Source organism: Rhinopithecus roxellana, chromosome 1, assembly GCF_007565055.1.
Source record: "Rhinopithecus roxellana isolate Shanxi Qingling chromosome 1, ASM756505v1, whole genome shotgun sequence".
Taxonomy (NCBI): domain Eukaryota; kingdom Metazoa; phylum Chordata; class Mammalia; order Primates; family Cercopithecidae; genus Rhinopithecus; species Rhinopithecus roxellana.
In genome coordinates this window covers 144,097,360-144,122,349 of record NC_044549.1, presented here as the reverse complement: position 1 = coordinate 144,122,349, position 24,990 = coordinate 144,097,360, and the positions used below count along the sequence as shown (strand labels likewise).

The following is a 24,990-nucleotide window of genomic DNA, read 5'->3' as shown; positions in this document are numbered from 1 at the left end:
CAAATGGAGAACAAAAAAAAGCAGGGGTTGCAATCCTAGTCTCTGATAAAACAGACTTTAAACCATCAAAGATCAAAAGAGACAAAGAAGGCCATTACATAATGGTAAAGGGATCAATTCAACAGGAAGAGCTAACTCTCCTAAATATATATACACCCGATACAGGAGCACCCAGATTCATAAAGCAAGTCCTTAGAGACTTACAAAGAGACTTAGACTCCCATACAATAATAATGGGATACTTTAACACTCCACTGTCAACATTAGACAGATCAATGAGACAGAAAGTGAACAAGGATATCCAGGAATTGAACTCATCTCTGCACCAAGCGGACCTAATAGACATCTTTAGAACTCTCCACCCCAGATCAACAGAATATACATTCTTCTCAGCACCACATCGCACTTATTCCAAAATTGACCACATAATTGGAAGTAAAGCACTCCTCAGCAAATGTAAAAGAACAGAAATTATAACAAACTGTCTCTCAGACCACAGTGCAATCAAACTAGAACTCAGGACTAAGAAACTCAATCAAAAACCGCTCAACTACATGGAAACTGAAAAACCTGCTCCTGAATGACTACTGGGTACACAACAAAATGAAGGCAGAAATAAAGATGTTCTTTGAAACCAATGAGAACAAAGATACAACATACCAGAATCTCTGGGACGCATTTAAAGCAGTGTGTAGAGGGAAATTTATAGCACTAAATGCCCACAAGAGAAAGCAGGAAAGATCTAAAATTGACATTCTAACATCACAATTAAAAGAACTAGAGAGGCAAGAGCAAACACATTCAAAAGCTAGCAGAAGGCAAGAAATAACTAAGATCAGAGCAGAACTGAAGGAGATAGAGACACAAAAAACCCTCCAAAAAATCAATGAATCCAGGAGTTGGTTTTTTGAAAAGATCAACAAAATTGACAGACAGCTAGCAAGACTAATAAAGAAGAAAAGAGAGAGGAATCAAATAGATGCAATAAAAAATGATAAAGGGGATATCACCACTGACCCCACAGAAATACAAACTACCATCAGAGAATACTATAAACACCTCTACGCAAATTAACTAGAAAATCTAGAAGAAATGGATAATTTCCTGGACACTTACACTCTCCCAAGACTAAACCAGGAAGAAGTTGAATCCCTGAATAGACCAATAGCAGGCTCTGAAATTGAGGCAACAATTAATAGCCTACCAACCAAAAAAAGTCCAGGACCAGATGGATTCACAGCTGAATTCTACCAGAGGTACAAGGAGGAGATGGTACCATTCCTTCTGAAACTATTCCAATCGATAGAAAAAGAGGGAATCCTCCCTAACTCATTTTATGAGGCCAACATCATCCTGATACCAAAGCCTGGCAGAGACACAACAAAAAAAGAGAATTTTAGACCAATATCCCTGATGAACATCAATGCAAAAATCCTCAATAAAATACTGGCAAACCAGATTCAGCAGCACATCCAAAAGCTTATCCACCATGATCAAGTGGGCTTCATCCCTGGGATGCAAGGCTGGTTCAACATTCGCAAATCAATAAACATAATCCAGCATATAAACAGAACCAAAGACAAGAAACACATGATTATCTCATTAGATGCAGAAAAGGCTTTAGACAAAATTCAACAGCCCTTCATGCTAAAAATGCTCAATAAATTCGGTATTAATGGAACGTACCTCAAAATAATCAGAGCTATTTATGACAAACCCACAGCTAATATCATACTGAATGGGCAAAAACTGGAAAAATTCCCTTTGAAAACTGGTACAAGACAGGGATGCCCTCTCTCACCACTCCTATTCAACATAGTGTTGGAAGTTCTGGCTAGGGCAATCAGGCAAGAGAAAGAAATCAAGTGTATACAGTTAGGAAAAGAAGAAGTCAAATTGTCCCTGTTTGCAGATGACATGATTGTATATTTAGAAAACCCCATCGTCTCAGCCCAAAATCTCCTTAAGCTGATAAGCAACTTCAGCAAAGTCACAGGATACAAAATTAATGTGCAAAAATCACAAGCATTCTTATACACCAGTAACAGACAAGCAGAGAGCCAAGTCAGGAATGAACTTCCATTCACAATTGCTTCAAAGAGAATAAAATACCTAGGAATCCAGCTTACAAGGGATGTCAAGGACCTCTTCAAGGAGAACTACAAACCACTTCTCAGTGAAATAAAAGAGGACACAAACAAATGGAAGAACATACCATGCTCATGGATAGGAAGAATCAATATCGTGAAAATGGCCATACTGCCCAAGGTTATTTATAGATTCAATGCCATCCCCATCAAGCTACCAATGAGTTTCTTCACAGAATTGGAAAACTGCTTTAAAGTTCATATGGAACCAGAAAAGACCCTGCATTGCCAAGACAATCCTAAGTCAAAAGGACAAAGCTGGAGGCATCATGCTACCTGACTTCAAACTATACTACAAGGCTACAGTAACCAAAACAGCATGGTACTGGTACCAAAACAGAGATATAGACCAATGGAACAGAACAGAGTCCTCAGAAATAATACCACACATCTACAGCCATCTGATCTTTGACAAACCTGAGAGAAACAAGAAATGGGGAAAGGATTCCCTATTTAATAAATGGTGCTGGGAAAATTGGCTAGCCATAAGTAGAAAGCTGAAAATGGATCCTTTCCTTACTCCTTATACAAAGATTAATTCAAGATGGATTAGAGACTTAAATGTTAGACCTAATACCATAAAAACCCTAGAAGAAAATCTACGTAGTACCATTCAGGACATAGGCATGGGCAAGGACTTCATGTCTAAAACACCAAAAGCAACGGCAGCAAAAGCCAAAATTGACAAATGGGATCTAATTAAACTAAAGAGCTTCTGCACAGCAAAAGAAACTACCATCAGAGTGAACAGGCAACCTACAGAATGGGAGAAAATTTTTGCAATCTACTCATCTGACAAAGGGCTAATATCCAGAATCTACAAAGAACTCAAACAAATCTACAAGAAAAAAACAAACAACCCCATCAAAAAGTGGGCAAAGGATATGAACAGACATTTCTCAAAAGAAGACATTCATACAGCCAACAGACACATGAAAAAATGCTCATCATCACTCGCCATCAGGGAAATGCAAATCAAAACCACAATGAGATACCATCTCACACCAGTTAGAATGGCAATCATTAAAAAATCAGGAAACAACAGTTGTTGGAGAGGATGTGGAGAAATAGGAACACTTTTACACTGTTGGTGGGATTGTAAACTAGTTCAACCATTATGGAAAACAGTATGGCAATTCCTCAAGGATCTAGAACTAGATGTACCATATGACCCAGCCATCCCACACTGGGTATTTACCCAAAGGATTATAAATCATGCTGCTACAAAGACACATGCACACGTATGTTTATTGCGGCACTATTCACAATAGCAAAGACTTGGAATCAACCCAAATGTCCATCTGTGACAGACTGGATTAAGAAAATGTGGCACATATACACCATGGAATACTATGCAGCCATAAAAAAGGATGAGTTTGCATCCTTTGTAGGGACATGGATGCAGCTGGAAACCATCATTCTTAGCAAACTATCACAAGAACAGAAAACCAAACACTGCATGTTCTCACTCATAGGTGGGAACTGAACAATGAGATCACTTGGACTCGGGAAGGGGAACATCACACACTGGGGCCTATCATGGGGAGGGGGGAGGAGGGAGGGATTGCATTGGGGAGTTATACATGATATAAATGATGAATTGATGGGTGCTGACGAGTTGATGGGTGCAGCACACCAACATGGCATAAGTATACATATGTAACAAACCTGCACGTTATGCACATGTACCCTAGAACTTAAAGTATAATTTAAAAATAATGGAAAAAGTATTAGCAGAAAATAAAGAATATTTTTATAGTAACTTACAAATAGGAGATGTGGAAGATATTTTGTGTCTAAGCTAGAAACAAAATTTAAAGCCATAAAGAAAACCATTCCTTACTCATTTTTTTTAAAAGTCTTGACTTTTTCTTGATTGAAATAGCTTAAAATTTTTATTGTCTTTTCTTTGTTGTATACATTGCAAATATTTTGCCTCTTTAAAGCATAAATTTTAAAACTTTGTTTTTTTCATTTAAAAGTTTTAAATATTTATAAAATTGAGTCTAAGAAATGGTTTCCCTAGATAAATGGCATGATCAAATATTGCACAAAAATCAATAAATATAAATGGCCAATAAATATTTGTAAAAGAAATTCACCCTCGTTTTTGTTCATCAGGTTCACACACAAAAATGAACCCATTTTCACTGTTGACAAGAGTATGGGTACATTTCTTCACTGTAATAGGCAATATTTATGGAAAGCCTTTGAGATCTAATAGTAGCATAACTTCTAGAAACTTATTACAAAAAAAAAAAACCCTAAGAGGTCTTAAAGGGGTGCCTGTGTGTGTGTGTGTGTGTGTGTGTGTGTGTGTGTGTGTGTGTGTGTGTGTATCATGGCTAACAAAGGTAAAAAACTTGGAAACAATATCTGTTTTAATCAATAAGTGATTAAGTAGTTAAATTATGGCCATCCATACCATGAATTACTATATAGCCAAAAAATGCAGATATATGTATATCTATGTGTCTATCTATAAAGATCTTCAAGCGATACTGTTTAGGAAAAAGCAAATGGTAGAAAAATATGTGTCATATGATACCATTTACATAAAAACTAATAATAAATACTACCCTGTATTTGTTCACACTCATAGGATAATATATAATAACATATTAAAGTTGTATTTTATTATAATGATATTATAATACATTATTGTGCATAACATATTAAGTATATAGCAAAACAATATAAGAAGATATACATCAAGGGTTGATAATAGTTATTCTTTGGGAAAGAAATTGATTTGAAGGTGAAATGATCATAAGGAATATTTACTTTTTGCACTACATGCTTCCTCATCATTTGTAATTTTTATAGGATGGCATTCATCCATTTACTGGTGTACTTTAAATGAAAATGCTTGGTTTCTGGATGGATAGATGGAAGTAGGGGTGGGGAACAGTGTGGAAAAAAGAAAAGAAGACAAATGGGTAAGATGTAGTCATTCCACACAAAAGTCTGATTATATTCTTACCAACCATAGGTCTACAATATAGAAGTCAGGTTCTGAGAAAAAGCAGAACCTCAAACAAAGGATAAAGTCACAGACTGATCTGCTTCTGCTGAACAAATCAGGATTAGTGGCCTAGGGGAGAATGGTTAGGAGTAATGAAAAAGCTGAATTAGGCTCACAGGCTGAATGTCAATCTCCAGCAGAGAGGTTTGACATAGGCTTTGTAAATCTTTTTTACTCCCCATGGTGGTTCCTCTCCAAATGACCAAGTTACTTGCCTTCGGCAGGGCCTCAACACCAGTGACTGTCATCTCAAGAGAATCAGTTTAGGAGTTCAAAGCAAAATACAACTGAATTCTTTAATCATCACTGGAAAGTAGCAATAGAGAAGATTTCCAAAAAAGAGATGAAGTTTCAGATCATTTTTGCAGAAAATTCTGTAGATCTAAATTGCTTTGTCTACAGATCTTCTAATTCAGCAATTCATTGACCAAAACATGTTTCAATTCTCTTGAAAGCATAATGTGTTTTCATTTTTTCTAACTTAGCCCCAGTCCTATAAAATATCCACAAGAATTTGATGGCAATAAAGCAGAGGCTTGCCCTGGTGGCAGAATGCATTGTTGTTTGTTGTAAGGACATAAAGACTGAGATCATGGTGAATTTATTAAAGTGAAATAGATTTAGACTAACAGAAAGACAGCATGACAAGCTTCATTATAATGTAATGCAAACAAAACAAAAATAGAAAGATAAACTGTTTTTGGAAGAGGCCAGGTAGTCTTAGCATTGATGATGGCTGTATATAATCAACTGTGACTCTAAAGACATTTTTTCACTTGCTTTTACGTTATAAAACCTCTCATAGAAGTCCATAATGATAAAATATCTGATACTTGTTTCATATATATATTTGATAAAGATTCTCTTATTTAACTACAATTTATTGGGGACCTGGTATATATATGGCATAATTCTAGAAAGACATTGCCCCTAACCTGATGAATCCTATCATTTAGTTGATAATTATATGATTTCACGTATTGTATTCAACATGTATTTAATACATTAATATTTTCTAGGTCTTGGGAAACACAAAAATAAATTCAACAACTAATTTTTACCTTCAAGCAATCAGAATCTAATGAAAAACAAAATATACATATACAATGCTCTGGTATCCAAGTCAGATTGTGTTAAATTCAATAATGGAAATGAGACAAAGTGCTAAAAGATCTCAAAAAGTAGACCAGCTAAATCTAACTCAGACATCATAAAAGGTTTCACTCAAGTTTCTTTGGTACTTTAGACTCAAAGTAATATGTCTTCACTTCAAGGTGTCAACATGTAACTATTGAATAAGCACTAAAAGGTGCCAAGCACTGTGATAAATAACAAGAATACAAGCTGAAAAGACACCGACCTTTTTTTGTTCATTTTTTCTTTTTTGAGACAGGGTCCCTCTCTGTCACCCAGGCTGGAGTGCAATGGTATGATCATGCCTGACTGCAGGCTCAAACTACCAGGCTCAGATGATTGTCTTACCTCAGTCTTTCTGGTAGCTGGGACTACAGATGTGCACCACCATGCCCACTAATTTTTGTATTTTTTGTAGAGATGGGTTTTTTCCATGTTGCCCAGGCTGATCTTGAACTCCTGGGCTTGAGTGATCCACCCACCTCGCCTTCCTAAAGTGCTGGGATTACAAGCGTGAGGTAGCACGCCAGTCCTCTTTTTTATTTTTTCTAATTAATTTATTTTTATTTTGGTGGATACAGAGTAGGTGTATAAATTTTTGATTATATAAGATATTCTGATACAGATATGCATTGCATAATAATCACATCAGGGTAAATGGAGTAGCTATCACCTCAAGCATTTATCCTGTGTGTTATAAGCAATCCAGTTATATTATTTTAAATATTGTAAATGTACAATTAAACTATTTTTGACTATAGTCACTCTGTTGTGTTAGCAAATACTAGGTCCTCTTAATTCTTTCTATTTTTTGTACCCATTAACCATACTCACTTCCTCTACAACGTCCCCCACCACTACCCTTCCCAGCCTCTAATAACCATTCTTCTTCTATCTCCATCGGTTCAATTGTTTTAATTTTTAGCTCCCACAAATAAGTGAGAACACTTAAAGTTTTTCCTTCTCTAACAGGCTTATTTCACTCAGCATAATGACCTCCAGTTCCAACCATGTTATTGCAAATGACAGGATCTATCTCACTCTTTTTTATGACTGAATAGTACCCTACTGTTTATAAATACCACATTTTCTTAATCCATTTATCTTCTGATGGACATTGGGGTTGCGTCCTAATTTTGGTTATTGTTAACAGTGCTGCAGTAAACATGGAAGAGCAGATATCCATACGATATACTGATTTCTTTTCTTTGGAGTATATACCTAGCAGTGGGAATGCTGGATCATATGGCAGCTCAATTTTTAGCTCTATTATAGTAGTTTTACCAGTTTACATTCCTACTAACAGTGCATGAGAGTACCCTTTTATCCACATCCTCACCAGCATTTGTTATTGCCTGTCTTTTGGATATAAGCCATTTTTAACTGGGGTGACATGATATCTCATTGTAATTTTGATTTGCATTTCTCTGATAATAAATAACGTTGAGCACCTTTTCATATGTCTGTTTGCCATTTGTCTTCTTTTGAGAAATGTCTGTTCAGGTATTCAGCCCACTTTTAATCAGATGATTAGATTTTTTTTCCTAGAGTTGTTTGATATATTCTTGTTATTAATCCCTTGTCACATGGATAGTTTGTAAATATTTTCTCCCATTCTGTGTGTTGTCTCTTCACTTTACTGATTGTATACTTTGCTGTGCAGAAGCATTTTAACTTAATGTGATCCCACTCATCCATTTTTTCTTTGGTTGCTTTTGCTTGTGGGGTATTGCTCAAGAAATTTTTGCCTAGTCCAATATGCTGGAGAGTTTCCCCAAAGTTTTTATTTAGCAGATTCATAGTTTGAGGTATTAGATTTAAATATATAATCAATTTGGATTTAATTTTTGTAAATGACAAGCTTTAGGTGTCTAATTTTATCTTCTGCATATAGATATTCTATTTACCCAGCACTATTTATTGAAGAAACTGTCTTTTCCTCAATATATGTTATTAGCACCACTGTCTAAAATGAATTCACTGTAGATCGATGAATTTATTTCTGGGTTCTCCATTCTATTCCACTAATCTATGTGTTTGTTTTTATGCCAATGTCATGCGTTTTGGTTATTATAGCTCCACAGTATAATTTGAAGTCAGTTAGTGTGATTCCTTCACTTTTGTTCTGTTTGCTTAGGATAGCCTTGGCTATTCTGGGTTTTCTGTGATTCTACATAAATTTTAGGATTGTTTTTTCTATTTCTGTGAAGAATGTCATTGGTATTTTGATAGGGATTGAATTAAATCTGTAGATTGCTTTTGGCAATATGGACATTTTAACAATATTTATTCTTCCAAACCATGAACATGTAGTATCTTTCCATTTTTGTAGCTTCTTCAATGTCTTGCATTAATGTTTTATACTTTTCATCATACAAATCCTTCACTTTTTTGGTTAAGTTTATTCCTAGATATTTAATTTTATTTGTAGCTATTCTAAGTGGGATTACTTTATTGATTTTCAGATTGTTTGTTGTTGGCATGTAGAAATGCAACTGATTATGTTGATTTTGTATCCTGCAACTTTACTGAATTTGCTTACCATTCTGATGTTCTTTGGTGGAGTAGTTTTTCCAAATACAAGATTTTATTATTTGCAAATACGGATAATGTGACTTCTTCCTTTCCAATTTGGATGCCCTTTTTATATTCCTCTTGTCTGATTATTCTAGTTAGGACTTACAGTACTATATTGAATAACATAGTGAGCATTCTTGTGTTCCAGATCTTAGGTGGGAGGCTTTCAGCTTTCTCCCATTTCAGTATGATACTAGCTGTTGGTCTTTTATATATGACTTTTATTATGTTGAGTTATGTTTCTTCTAAATTAAAACCTTTTGAGTCTTTTAAATCATGAAGAGATGTTGAATTTTATCAAATGCTTTTTCAGCATCATTTGAAATGATTATTTAGTTTTTGTCCTTCATTCCATTGACATCATGTATCAAATTGATTGACTGGCAAATGTTGAACCATTCTTGCATTCCTGGGATAAATCCCACTTGGCCATAATGAATGATCTTTTAAACATGTTGTTAAATATTGATTGATAGTATTTTGTTGAGGATTTTTGCATCAATGTTCATGAGGGCTATCGACCTATAGTTTTCTTTTTTGATGTGTCTGTGTCTGGTTTTGGTATCAGGGTAATAATGGCTTTGTAGAATGAGTTTGGAAGTATTCCTTCCTCCCTTATTTTGTGGAATAGGATTGGTACTAGTTCTTCTTTTAATGTTTGGTAAAATTCAGCATCGAAGACCTTAGGTCCTGGGCTTTTCGTTGTTGAAAGGCTTTTTTCTATGGCTTCAGTCTCATTACTTGTTATTGGTCTGTTCAGGTTTTGAAAATTTTTAGGGTTTAATCTTGGTAGTTTGTATACGTCTAGGAATGTATCCATTTCTTCCAGATTTGTCAAGTTATTAACATATAGTGGCTCATAGTAGCCATTAATAATCATTTGAATGTCAGTGATGTCAGTAATAATATATCCTTTTTCATCTGTACTTTTATTTTATTTGGATTTTCTCTTTTTTTTTTTTTCTTAGTTAGTCTGGCTAAAGATTTGTCAATTTTGTTTATCTTTTCCAAAACCAATTTTTTATTTCATTGATCTTTGTATTCTTTCTTCATATCGACTTCATTTGTTGCTGCTCTGATCTTTATTTTTTCTTCTACAGATTTGGGGTTTGGTTTGTTCTCATTTTTTGAATTCTTTAAGAGGCACCATTAGGTTGTTTATTTGAAGTTTTTTCTCTTTTTTGATGATAGCTATAAACGTCTCTTTTAGTACTCCTCTCACTGTATCCCACAGGTTTTGGTATGCCGTGTTTCCATAATCATTTGTTTCAAGTAATTTTTCAATTTCCTTCTTAGTTTCTTTATTGACACACTGGTAATTCAGGAGAACATTGTTTAATTTCCATGTGTTTGTACAATTTTCAAAATTACTCGTTATTGATTTCTAGTTTTAGTCCCTTGTGATTAGAGAAGATGCTTGATATTATTTAAATTTTTTGAATGTTTCAAGATTTGTTTTGTGACCTAACATATGGTCTATCTTTGAGAATGATTCATGTAGTCAGAAAAAGATTTTGTATTCTATAGCAGTTGGATGAAATGTTCTATAAATATCTATTAAGCCCATTTCTTCTATAGTGTAAAGTCTGATGTTTCTTTGTTGATTTTCAGATCTTCTCAATGCTGAAAAACGGGTGTTAATGTCTCCAGCTATTGTTGTATTGTGGTCTATCTCTCTATTTAACTCTAATAAAATTTGCTTTATATATCTGGGTACTCCCGTCTTGGGTACACATATATTTACAATTGTTATATTCTCTTGCTGAACTAATTTATCATTATATAATGATTTCTTTGTCCCTTATAGGTTTGGCCTGAAATCTATTTTGTCTGATATGAATATAGCAACTCCTGCTCTTCTTTGTATTCCATTGGCATGCAATATCATTTTTCCTTCCTTTATTTTCAGTCAATGTGTGTCTTTATAGGTAAAGTGTGCTTCTTGTAGGCAATAGATAATTGGGTCTTGTTTTTTTTAATCTAATCACTCTGCTATGTCCTTTGATTGGACAGTTTAGTCCATTTACATTCAATACTATTATTGATAAATAAGGACTTACTATTGTCATTGTGTTGTTTTCTTGTCTTGTGGTCTTCTCTTCCTTCTTTCTTTCCTTCCTGTCTTCCTTACAGTAAAGGTGACTGTCACTGGTCATATGATTTCGTTTCTTGCTTTGTATTTTTTTGCATATTTATTGTATGACTTTTGGTTAGAGGTTACCATGAGGCTTGAAAATACTATCTTATAATCTATTATTTTAAACGGACAGCAACTTAACACTGTTCGCATAAACAAACCAACAAGCAAAAAGAAAACTAATAAAGACTCTATACCTTAACTTCATCCTCCCACTTTTTAACTTTCCGTTGTTTCTATTTATATCTTATTGTACTGTCTATGTCTTAAAAGTTATTGTAGTTATTTTTGATTAGTTCATCATTTAATCTTTCTACTTCAGATAAGAATAGTTTACACAGCACAGTTACAGGGTTATATTATGTGGTTTTTGGGTACTTACTATTACCACTGACTTTTGTACTGTTAGATGATTTCTTTTATTTTTTTCTTTTTCTTTTCTTTTCCTTTTTTTTTTTTTTTTCTTTGTTTTTAGATAGAGTCTCACTTTGTCGCTAGGCTGGAGTGCGGTAGCACCATCTCAGCTCACTGAAACCTCCACCTCCTGGGTTCAAGCGATTCTTCTGCCTCAGCCTCCCGAGTAGCTGGGACTATAGGTGCTCACCACCATGCCCAGGTAATTTTTGTATTTTTTAGTAGAGACAGGTTTTCACCATGTTGGCCAGGATGGTCTCTATCTTTTGACCTCACGATCCGCCCATGTCGGCCTCCCAAAGTGCTGGGATTACAAGCGTGAGCAGCTGCTCCCGGCCAGATGATTTCTTATTGCTCATTAACATTCCTTTCTTCCAGATTGAAGAACTCCCCCTAGCACTTCTTGTAGGACAGGTCTGGTATTGATGAAATCCTTCAGCTTTTGTTTGTCTGGGAAGGTCTTTATTTCTTCTTTATGTTTGAAGGATATTTTTGCCAGATATGTTATTTTCCTTCAGAACTTTAAATATGTCATGCTATTCTCCTGGCCTGTAAGATTTCCCCTGAAAATTTTGCTGCCAGACATATTGAAACTCCATTTTATGTTATTTGTTTCTTCTCTCTTGCTGCTCTTAGGATTATTTCTTTATCCTTGACCTTTGGGAGTTTGATTATTAAATGCCTCGCATTAGTCTTCTTTGGGTTAAATCAGTTTGGTGTTCTATAACCTTCTTGTATTTGGACACTGATATGTTTTGCTAGGTTTAGGAAGTTCTCTTTCTTTATCCCTTCGAATAAACTTTCTACCTTGTTTCTCTCTCAACCTCCTCTTTAAGTCCAATAACTCTTAGATTTGCCTTGTTGAGACTATTTTCTAGATCCTGTAGGTGTGCTCCACTCATTTTTATTCTTTTTCCTTTTGTCTCCTCTGACTGCATTTCTAAATATCCTGTCTTCAAGCTCACTAATTCCTTCTTCTGCTTGATTGATTCTGCTATTAAGAGACTGCCACATTCTTCAGTTTGTCAATTCCATTTTTCAACTTTAGAATTTCTGCTTGATTTTTTAAATAATGTCAATCTCTTTGTTAAATTTATCTGATAGAATTTTTAATTCCTTCTCTGTGTTATCTTGAATATCTTTGAGTTTCCTCAACACAGCTATTTTGAATTCTCCATCTGAATGGTCACATATCTCTATTTCTCCAGGATGTGTTATTATGCCTTATTTAGTTCATTTAGTGCGGTCATGTTTTCCTGGATGGTGTCGATGTTAGTAGCTGTTCTTTGATGTCTGGACATTGAAGAGTTAAGTATTTATTGTAGTCTTCACTGTCTTGGCTTATTTGTAGCTATCTGATATAGTTGGCTCTGTGTTGCTACCCAAATCTCATCTCAAATTGTAATCCCCATGTGCTGAGGGAAGGACCTAGTTGTAGATGACTGGATCATGGGGGAGGTTCCCCCATGCTGTTCTCATGATAGTGAGGGAGTTGTCACAAGATCTGATGGTTTAAAAGTGTGCAGTGGTCCCATCTCTCATTCTGCCTCTCCTGCTACCATGTAAGAAGTGCCTTGCTTCCCCTTCACCTTCTTCCATGATTTTAGTTTCCTGAAGTCTCCCCAGCCATGGGCAACTGTGAGCCAATGAAACCTCTTTTCTTTATAAGTTACCCAACCTCTTTTCTTTATAAGTTACCCAATCTCACATTCCTTGTAGCAATGTGAGAACAAACTAATACAGAAAATTGGCACTGAGATAGTGGGGTGCTGCTATAAAGATACCTGGAAGTGTGGAAGCAATATAGGAACTGGGTAATGGGCAAAGGTTGGAAAAGTTTGAAGGGCTCAGAAGAAGACAGGAAGATGTGGAAACATTTGGGATTTCTTAGAGACTTGTCAAATTGTTTTGACCAAAATGCTGATAGTGATATGGACAATAAAGTTCATGGTGAGGTGGTCTCAGATGGAGATGAGAACCTTATTGGGAACTGGAGCAAAGGTCACTCTTCCTATTCTTTACCAAAGAGACTGGTGGCATTTTGCCCTTGCTCTAGAGATCTGTAGAACTTTGTAGAACTTTGAACTTCAGAGAGATGATTTAGAGTGTCTGGCAGAAGACATTTCAAAACAGTAAAGCATTCAAGATATGACCTGGCTTTTTCTGAAAGCACACAGTCATATTCACTCCCAAAGAGATGGTCTGAAGTTGGAAATTATGTTTAAAGGGAAGCAGAGCATAAAAGTTTGGAAAATTCGCAACCTAATCATGTGGTAGAAAAGCAAAATCCATTTTTTAGGGAAAAATTCAAGCTGGCTGCAAAAATTTACATAAATAACAAGGAGCCAAATGCTAACAGCCAAGACAATGGGGAAAATGTCTTCAGGGCATTTCAGAGATCTTCGTCACAGGCCCAAAGGCCTAGGAGGGAAAAATGGTTTCATGGACCTGGCCCAGGGTCCTGCTGCCTCTGTGCAGCCTCAAGGAATGCTACCCTGCATCCCAGCTGCTCTAGCTCTAGCCTTGGCTAAAAGGGGCCAAGGTACAGCTAGGGCTGTGACTTCAAAGGGTGCAAGCTCCAAGCATTGGCAGCTTCCACATGGTGTTGAGCCTTTGGCATACAGAAGACAAGAATTGAGCTTTGGAAGCCTCTGCATTGATTTCAGAGGATGAACAAAAATGCCTGGATGTCCAGGCAAAAGTCGGCTGCAGGGAACCCTCATGAAAAACCTCCACTAAGGCAGTTCAGAGGAGAAATGTGGGGTTGGAGTTCCCACAGACAGTCCCCTTGGGGCACTGACTAGTAGAGCTGTGAGAAGAGGGTCACCATCCTCTAGACCCCAGAAGGATGAATGTACCCTTTCAGGTGCGTCATGAACCTGAAAAAGCCACACACACTCAACACCAGCTTGTAAAACAGCCACAAGGACTGTACCCTGCAGAGCCACAGAAGCAAATCTGCCCAAGGTCAGGGAGCCCACCCCTTGCTTTAGCATGTCCTGGATGTGAGACATGGAGTAAAAGGAAATTTTGGAAGTTTAAGGTTCAGTGACTGTCCTGTTGGGTTTTGGACTTGCATGGGGCCTGTAGCCCCTTTGTTGTGGACCATTTCTCCCTGTTGGAATAGTAACACTTACTCAATGCCTGTATCCACATTGTATCTTGGAAGTTGCTAAATTGCTTTAGCTTTTGCAGGTTCATAGGCAGAAAGGACTTGCCTTGTCTCAGATGAGACTTTGGACTTAGGCTTTTGGGTTAATATTGGAATGAGTTAAGACTTTGGGGGACCATTGGAAAGGCATGATTGTGTTTTGAAATATGAGAAGGTTGGGCTGGGGACAGTGGCTCACACCTGTAATCCCAGCACTTTGGGAGGTGAGGTGGGCAGATCACAAGGTCAGGAGATTGAGACCATCTTGGCTAACATGGTGAACCCCGTCTTTACTAAAAATACAAAAAATTAGCTGGGCATGATGGCAGGTGCCTGTAGTCCCAGCTACTCTGCAGACTAAGGTAGGAAAATTTCTTGAACCTGGGAGGCAGAGTTTGCAGTGAGTCAAGATCACATCACTGCACTCCAGCCTGGTGACAGAGAAAGACTCCATCACCCCCACCAAAAAAAAAAGAAAAGAAAAGAAAAAAGAAATGTGAGAAGGACGTAAGGTTTGGGAAGAGCCAGGGTGGAATGATGTGATTTGGCTCTGTGTCCCCACCCAAATCTCATCTCAAATTGTAATCCCCATGTGTCAAGGTAGGGAGGTGATTGGATCATTGGGGTAGTTTCCTCATGCTGTTCTCATGATGTAAGTGAGTTCTCATGAGATCTTATTGTTTAAAAGTGCATGGTGGTTCCCCCATCCCACTCTTTTTCTCCTGCTGCCATGGAAGATGTGGCTTGCTTCCCCTTCACCTTCCACCATGATCGTAAGTTTCCTGAGGGCTCCCCAGCCATGTGGAAACATTAATCAATTAAACTTCTTTTCTTTATAAATTACCTGGTCTCAGGTAGTTCTTTGTAGCAATGTGAAAATGGACTAATACACCATTATTTTTTGAGAGACTTTCCAGATATTGAAAGGACTTGAGTGTTGTGATATATCTGTATCTTCATTAGGGAGCACCCCAAGCCCAGTAATGCTATAGTTCTTGCAGACTCATAAAAGTCCAGTTTGGAATCTTGCATAAAATCCAGAAGTGTCCAGATTACTAGACAGGCTTTTGTTCTCTCACCTTACTTTCTACCAAACAAATAGAGTCTCTCTCTCTCTCTCTCTCTCTATTCTGAGCCACTTTGGGTTGAGGGTGGAGTGATACAGGCACTCTTATGGTCATCACCACTGAGACTGTGCTGGGTCAGATATGAAGCCAGCACAGCACTGGGTCTTGCCAAAGTCCTGCTGTAACCACTACCTGGCTACCACCTATGTTTTCTCAAGGCTTTGGGGCTCTATGATCAGCAGGTGGTTAAGCAGACAGCCTTGTGTCCTTCCCTTCAGGGCAGTTAGTTCCCTCAGGTTCCAGGCAGGTCCAGAGATGCTGTCCAGGAACCAGGGCTATAGTCAAAAACCTAAGAAATCTACTTGGTGTTCTATTTTACTAGGGCTGAACTGGCACTCAAACCACAAAATTAAGTTCTTTCCACTCTTCCCTCCCATTTTCACAGGCAGAGGAGCCTCACTTCATGACCATCACCACCACTGTCCCATGGGGAGAACTGCTACGCTACTGCCATTGTTCACTTAAGGCTTAAGGGCTCTTCAGTCAGCTCGTGGTGAAGGCTGCCAAACCTGAGACTCACCCTTCAGGGCAGTGGGCTCCCCTATGGCTCAGGGCTGTCCAAGGGCCGATGCTAGAATCATGGACCTGCTTGGTGCTCTATCTCGCTATGATTGATCTGGTACCTAAGGTGCCAGACAAAAGTCACCTTTACTTTACTTCTGCTTTTCTCAAATAGAAGTGGCTCACTGTAGCCACCACAGATAGTAATATTCCATGTCTTACCTGAAGTCAACACATCTCAGTCTCATCCAAGTTCCATGGTGTACTATCTGGGTATCCATGTTGTGGTTATTTAGAGCTCAAGGACTCTTTAGTTAACAAGTGATGGGTCCTTCCAGGACTAGGTCCTTTCCTTAAGGTAGCAGGTTCCCTTCTGGCCCAGGATATGTCTAGAAATGTTATCTGGGAGCTAGGGCCTGGAAGGGGGCACCTCAAAATTCTAACCAGAGACCTATCTTATTGTGGCTGTGCTGGTGTCCAAGATGCAAGACAAAAGTCCTCTTTACGAATTACTTTCCTCTCCTCAAGTGAAAAGAAGGGGTCTCTTTTGAAGCCGTGAATTGTGCTGCCTGGTGTTGGGGGAGTGGTGATACAAGCACTCCTTTAGCTGCCCTGGCTGGTATCTCAGTAAGTCATGTACCCCTGCCCTTCCCCCAAGTCTACTGACTTTTAGCCCTTCTCAGGCACTACAACTCACCTAGGAGTTGCAGTCCTTGTGGTCCATGTCACACAGACACTGTGGTGGGAAAAGGGAAGGGGTGGCATTGGTAATTTGAGACTGTATTTCCTACCCTCTTCGGTGATTCTTTGTTAAAACCAGGCACTGTGAGTGCGCACCTAATTTTTTTGGTTCTTATGAAGGTGTTTTTGTGTATGTGGAGATTGTTGTTAAATTCTAAGGGGGGTACCTTTGGTGGGGTTTTCTATTCCATAATCTTGCTCCATCCCTATTTTACATTTTCAGTATCAATGCGTCTTAAGAAAGCAAACTAACAATATCAGTACAGCATGATACATGCTGTAATGAGAGACACACAAATGCAACAGGAGCACACAGAAAGAAACACCTATGTCTGCATAAGAGACTTCAAAAAGTCTAAAATGTGGAGGATAAATAGGCATCTGCCAATTAATAGAAGACAGGGAATTGAAAGCAGAAGGAAGAGCACATTGCAAAGCCATGAAACTGCATGGTGAGAAAAGATAATAATTTAATACGACTGGAGCATTAAATGAATTTGAAAGAGAAAGATGGGAAGTGAAGCGGGACTAGTAGATGGGGGAGCTTTGTATAAAAGTTTAAGAATTTTGGAGTTCATATTTACATAGAGGGCAGAGATGAAAGACTGAAAAATTGTTCTGCAAGCTACTTGCAAATTAGCAGAATGGAGAGCAGATTAGAGTCAGATCAGTCTGAAAATAAAGAGATATGTTAGAAAATCTTTGCAGTATTTTGGGGAAAAGAAGATAAAATTTTGCATTATAGCAGTAGCAGCTGAGATGTAGAGGTGAAACTGATCAACATATTTTGATGATAAAATCAACAGGAATTGGCAGTTGATTGTTGAAGTTCAAGAAAAGGTTTACATACTAGGTAATACAGTAAAATAAGTAAGTTTGGTAGAATTTATGGTGGTTAATTTTGGTAGAATTTTTGGTAGAATTTATGGGGTGTGGCTAAGGAGTTGAAGATGAATTTCTATGTAAATTATATTTGCATATATTTTTGAATACACCAAAAATTTATATTCACTCAAAGAATCTCAAAGACTATCATCAAAACACTTTATATGCACCCTCCTCTTCATAACCAACTATCTTGAAATCTATCATGTTAACTGGATCTTTAAGTTGGGCATTAAGTAAGATTGAAATTTTACCAAGGAACAAAAGTCAAGACTCAGAGGAGAAATTTGCCTAAGTGGATATAAGTGATAAATAGTGTTGTCAGGATTCAACCTGGACTCTATGACTCCAGTGCCATATTTTTTTCCACCATATTTAAAATATCCCATCAATATCATAAAACAAAGATGAACTGATACATTTAATTAAAAGGTTCTTAATGTGTTTGATATTCTTCAGATTAACTTCAATTTCTAATTAACTGAGTCTCTTCAATACCAAAGCAATAATATCTAATTGACTATGCCTGGCCACTATCTTTTCAAAGCAACATTTCATTTTCTGTTTTTTCTATTGAATTTGTGAGAACATTGGAAGCTGTCAAGGTGTGACATATTGAGAGTCCAATAAAGATTAAATCCCTGAGTATATGATTTGAAAAAATTTAATGAAATACTTTGCCCAGTTGTCTAGGACTACTGTTAAGTAACCATCAACCAACACCTTTTCCAAATATAGATTTCCAAAAACATAAGTAGCTAGCCAGTCTATTTTAAAAGCTGACACAATCTCTCAGAGAAATTCAGATCCCAGAATTGATTTGGGTAGGAACCAGGGAAGCAAAACTAAATTAATTAAAAGAACAATGTTACTTACTTTATCCTTGGAGAAGCTGAAAAGTTGTTTTCTTTCCACAAAGAATTGGACGGCTATTACACTGGCTGAGTGGCCCCAAAGGACACCCACTGGTTTAGAGACAACATAGGGATTCCAAAGGCAAACTTTATTGTTAATGCCAGCAGTTGCTAATCAGAATTAGAAAGAAAAAAAAGTTTTTAATAGCATAAATAGCCCACAGCATTTTCTTTGTGAAATGAGTTTACCATGTAACTGTAGCTTGATAAATGTCAACTGTAGGTTGACTAATGCACCCTGTTTTGCCGTTGTCTAACTAGACCAGGCTAATAGGGGATTAGTTCTGTCAATAGAAATAGTTGAAATGGAGGGAGTAGGGAAGAAAAAATTCCTCAAGGGGAAAAGGCTATGTATGAGGTGAAAGAAAACATATAGTCCCATTTAGAAACCAACCAACAGCCCAACCAGGAGGGGACAGAATCCTTCTTTCTAATCCTGATATTTCCCCTCTCCAGCCAGCTTCACCTAGAAATGTAGGCAGTGTTAAAGGTATCCCAGGAGTAAGAAAGAAAGAAAACAATGTTGAAAGTTCACAAATTAATTAAAAAGTATAAAAAGACATATTATCAAATAATCAAGTACAGTCATGCATTTCATAACATTTCAGTCAACAACATACAGCATATACGAATATGGTCCCCTGAGACTATAATATGGTATTTTTACTGTACCTTTTATATGTTTAGATACATAAATACCATTGTGTTACAATTGTCTACAGTGTTTAATAAGTCACATGCTATAGAAGTTTGTAGCCTAGGAGCAATAGGCTATAGCGTATAGCTTAGCTGTGTAGTAGGCTACACCATCTCTTTGTGTAAGTACACTCTGTGATGTTCACACAATGGAAAATCACCTAATGATGCCTTTCTATCCCCATCACTAAGCAATGCACGACTGTACGTGCAAGCAAACAAGCAGCACAAATATACTGTTGGCCTGCTTTATTAATGGAATTAATTTTTGTACATCAATCAGTTATATTTAGGGAGCTCTTCAAGAGCAGGAAATGTATCTATTCAATACAACACAATACTCTTTGTTGCTTCCTAGTTTAGGGCCAGTTGTGGAGCTGAACTTAATCATCCTTATTTTTTCCAGCACTATAGCAGGTACAAAGTAATTATTATTATACAGAGACTGAAATGATTAACCAATCAATATATTAAATAGTTGCTATTTGAGTCCTTGCCAAAATGAGTCACCAACTCCTCTATCCTTCTCTAATAAATCTACAGTACTCCTTGAAGATTTGATGTTGGCATATTCATGAATTCATATTCAAGGTATCTGTTACTGCGATTGTCAGGTATTATTTTGGGAATTTTATGGACACAGCTCCTTAGCTAATATTAATACTCTTTGTATGAATGACAACTATTGAATGTGAGTTAATATGACCCATTCTGTAGACCATGTGTATGCTCTGTAACTACCATATTAATTTTTCAATAATACATCTATACTTCATTTTTATGTTTGAACTAATATCATATATGTATATCAAACTATCAGCTTTCAGAATATCTAAATTTTTAATTTAAATAGTTAATGCCTGAGAAACTTTATACTTCCTCAGCTAAAATATACTTTTTTTTACATCGAAAGAACTCCCCCCTACTAAACAAACTTAGGATAATCTGAACATTTTCAAAAATCATTAGAGATTGTATTCTGAAAGGTAATTGAAAAACAGTCTACATTTTGCAGTTCCCTTGTGTATGGGGTGTGTGTGTGTGTGTGTGTGTGTGTGTGTGTGTGCATGCACTGGTAGTGGTAGCTGTAGTAGTAGCAATGAAAAAATGCATTTGTTTGGGTGGAGCATTTAGTGGTGTTAGGAAGATGGCAGACTGGTAGAAGCTGCACAAACTGTCTTCCTTCTCTATATCATTTTGCACCCTTCACCAATTGTAATAAAAAAGACTCATTAAAGCATTGGGCACTTTCTCATATTTTTACCCCAATGTAGTTCATATACACTGCCCATCATAATGCATCATTATCAGACATTCTCAGGCAATAAAATGTGAGCTGCTCAAGATGGTCTCTCTAGCAATAAAACAACAAGATGGAGAAGGCTCCATGCATACAAATGCACCCCAGACTATTTATGAGGCCCTCACAGTTATCAAGATTTATTTTACCTACCAATTAAATTGAGCCGAGAGTGATAATCAAAAGCATGAATGCCCTGGGCAATGTTGAAGGATGTCATATTAAGATGCTTTTTTGATTTCTCTCTCCAAGCTAGCACCACACTATTTGTATTGCTGGTTGTACTGGAAATGATAGCATCTAAAGATGCATTGTAAGTAACTAATAAAAAATTAAAAAGAGAAAAACAATCTTTAGTTGATTCTTCACAAGATATTAGTAAAATGGAACTGTTTTAACATATAAAGTTAAAAATTAAACTCAAAGTATGATGATACAAACTGACACTTAAAAAACACCTCACAAACCCCTTCTTCCACCTCCCACAAAATAATTCCATTGAGAAGTTACAGGAAATTCTACATTCTGACTTTGCCCCCAATCTAGAGATACCTTGAAGTTTTAAAAATTGGAACACATGGCATGAAACAATGTTAATCACAATAATCATATGGGGTTCTGAAGCTGTAAGATGAGTAACTGGCCAAATTCCTATGTTCTTCCTCCTGGGTCTGGGACAAGCAGGAGCTTATCAACCATCTGCTGCTCCCCAAAGGTCCAGCTCATGCCTAAACAATGGTTTATTTAAATTTTGACTGATCTAAACTGTTGGAGAGTGAAATGGCCAGGACTCAACTCCTTGCCAAGATTCACAAACAAAGCTACAGGTTCAGGTCAAAGTGGCTCTTCTGCATTCCTGATGAGCCAGTGCCAGACATTGTGGAGCAAATTCACACTTTCCAAGCAAGGATAAAGATCCTACTACCTTTTGTCAGGAGAACCTTGCCATTACTCTCACACCCACAGGCTCCAGAAGGCCAATGAATAGCCATAGCTGCTTTTTGATCAACTTGAAACCACCATGCCCTCTGTGGTTAGGCAGAAGTTCTCTTTGGCATTGTGCTCAACTATTTGTGTCCCACAGTTGGAGGATTTCTTATTTGACCTCAAGATCAAATTCCTGCCCCACACAAAGAGGGATGCTGTTGCTTGATAAAGCTTAAGGGAAGTTTGTTTTAGTAGAGTGGCTCAGAAATATTTGTGATCAATTTATTATGTAGAATCAGGGGTAACGTATTCTGGGGAGTCAATTCTCGATGGATTGCTAGCATTTCTGCACTTCTGGTGAAGCTAAGAACTCACTGCCCTTTGTTGTGGATTATCTTTTCAAAGAGTTTTTGTTTGCATAGCAAACAGCCATAGAATGTAAAGATAGCGTCTCCCTTTGCCCAGAATAATAAAGATAATGTCTTCCTCTGGAGCAAAAGTTAGGCATGCCTTCTGTCCAACATAAAAGATTCAGATTCCTTAGGTTTGGGGTTCCTTTACTGTAATGGAATACAGTGCCTGTGCAGGGATTTGTCTGGGCCCATCTGCATTGCCTCTGTGGACTTGATGGCCAGGGGAACTGAAATAAATGTGATAATATTTATGCTGTTGCTCTCTTGAGAATCATAGTCTTTTTTTCTCTCTGACATGGAAGTCTTAAGTCTTCTGTCATTGTGAGATTTTTAACATTTCTTTCTGCAAGTAAGCATCACAATATTTGTATTGCTCATTATGCTGGAAATGGTAAGCAAACTTGTTAATAGGTAACTAGAAAATAACGTAAAAGTTTAGACCCTTCACAATTCTTAATGGGCACTGCTATGGTCTGAATGCTTGTATTTCTGGCCTTCTCCCCACCCCCCAACCACCTAATTCATATGTTGAAACCTTCACCCACAAGATGATGATACAAGGAGGTGGACATTTTGAAAGGTAATTAGGTCAGGAGAGTAGAACCTTCAAGAATGAGCCGAATGCCCTTATAAAGGAGGTCCAAGGAAGCTTGTCTGCTCCTCCTACTATGTGAGGGCACAGGTGGAAGGCACTGTCTAGGAAGCAGAAAGTAGGTCCCCACCAGACAGCAAATCTGACGGTGCCTTAATCTTTTACTCCCAGCCTCCAGAACTATGAGAATAAATTTCTGCTTCATAAAAAGAGCATCCCTTATTAAAGAGTTAAAAACAGTATCCAGTTTTACTATTTTTGTATAATAAATTAATTTGCTCTGTGTGTATGTGTGTATACATATACATATAGAGTATATATACACGCATATATTTGTAATATGTGTATGTGCATATATATATGTACACACACACACACATAGGTATTTATACATTTCCAATTACTAAAGGCAAGAAAGTTCTGAGAAGCAGGAAAATAGCTCAATGCATTCCTTTTCCTCTTACCTATTCAACTGGGCTGTTTCTAAATGTAACTAGGATTTATTCATTCAAGAGCTCATATTGATATGTAAACAGCTTGATTTAGAAAATTTCATAGCTATCTCACTAGGAAATAAATGGCTTAACACAACCAATTTATAACTAAATTAATGAAGTTGAGACTATTCAATGTGTCATTTACAGATACCGTCTCTCAAAACATGGCATTCAATCCTCAAAGATGTATTGGGCATCTACAATGTGTTCTGTGCTATGATAAAGATAACAAGGAAAGAAATAGACTAGACGTAGCCTGGACTTCAATTATATGGCCCCAAACTTGGAAGAAAAAACATGTAAATCAAATAATTAGAGATAATTTTAGCACATCATAAAGTGATAAATTGAATGATACAAAATGTATAAGAGAATTTCAAAGAAGAAAGAAATCAGTGTGCCTTTCAGCGTTTAAGAGACATTTGGTGAATGTTGACAAAAAGCATTTCAATAGATGAGAGGCCATTACAAATCACCTGTGTGGGAAACAAAAGGTAAACTCCAGAATTGAGAGCTGAAAAAGAGCTAATCTACTTCTATATCTCATAGGTAAAGAAATAGAGATTCATCCACACAGTTTCAATGATTTGCCAAAGTCAGCAAGTAATTGTCAAACTCAGGTCTGAAGTTCTGAGATTAACTCTTAAGTTTGGTGTTATGACATGCAATATTATAAATCGAAGCTTAGGACACTAGTATTTGGCAGAGCCAGAGTACGAATTCAGAATACAGGGCCTGACCTCTTGACTATGGGAATGCGGCTTCTCAAATTTCAACATTCACACAAATCACCATGTGAAAATGCAGATTCTCATTCAATGTAAACCTGAGATTCTGCATTTCTCATATCCCCAGGTGTTGCTCCTGATGCTCTCTGAGAACCACACAAAGTAGCAAAGCACTAGAATGCAAGTGTTGCCATTATTTTATACTCTAGAGAGTATATTAATCCATAGTTCTCAAAATTTGGGAGGTCGAACATCCCTTTGGGAATCTTATGAAAACTGTAGACCGTCTCCATCAGAAAGGTATACATGCACACAAAATTTTATATAAAATATCATGATCTTGAGAACCTCCTCACTATACTCATAAAGCCCAACCATAATAGTTCTGAGGAACTTAGGTGATAAACCTCCAGCCACAGGTAATTTTGGAGTGAGAAATTATTCTTCACCTGCTTCCTCAAGTGGTTCTTAAAATTTCTATTACTAATGATGTACGTCCTTTGTGTTAGTCAATACCCACTTAGGCTCCTCTTTTAAGCTTCTACTTCTTTAATGTAAGTGAGTGTAACTGGCCCTTGATACTGGCATACTGCTAATAGCAGAACATAATTTCTAAGAGGAAAATAAAGAGAGAACAGGATACAAAGGAGACATTCAGAAAGGGGACCAGAGTAGAGCTGGCTTACAGAGCTGACTCACTGAATAACTCACTGGGAAGTGTGTCATGAAACACAAAAGTGCTGCCAAAGGCCAAAATGCTCTGTTTCTCCACTCTGCCTAGAATTTACCTGGATGGTGTTATAAGGGTAGAGAGGACAGTGGCCCCTTTCCTCCTCATGATAAATGTCATGGCCAATACCCCTATAACCAAAGACAGGTTAACAAAAGAAAAGCACAAAAAATTCATTTGATCATAGATTTACAAGACACAGGAACCTTCAGAATGAAGACCCAAAGATATACAAGACACTGTCCATTTTTATACTTAGGTTCTATGATGCAGGGAGAGCCATGTAGAAATGCGATTGGGAAAAAGGAATATGCGTTAATGGAAATAGACTGGGTGGAAAACCCAGCAAGTTTT

The 24,990-nt window shown here is 37.1% G+C and overlaps 1 protein-coding gene across 2 annotated transcripts in view; it reads right to left on the bottom strand.

Moving 5' to 3' along the window:
• The window catches only part of WDR49 (WD repeat domain 49), a 198,749-nt gene that overhangs the window by 125,656 nt on the left and 48,103 nt on the right, over positions 1-24,990 (bottom strand). For both annotated transcript variants that reach the window (XM_030932047.1, XM_030932058.1), the window contains exons 6-7: positions 20,903-21,070; positions 18,716-18,864 (exon numbers count right to left, since the gene is read on the bottom strand). In XM_030932047.1, the coding sequence (XP_030787907.1) occupies positions 18,716-18,864; positions 20,903-21,070 (317 nt within the window). The remainder of the gene's footprint in view (positions 1-18,715; positions 18,865-20,902; positions 21,071-24,990) is intronic.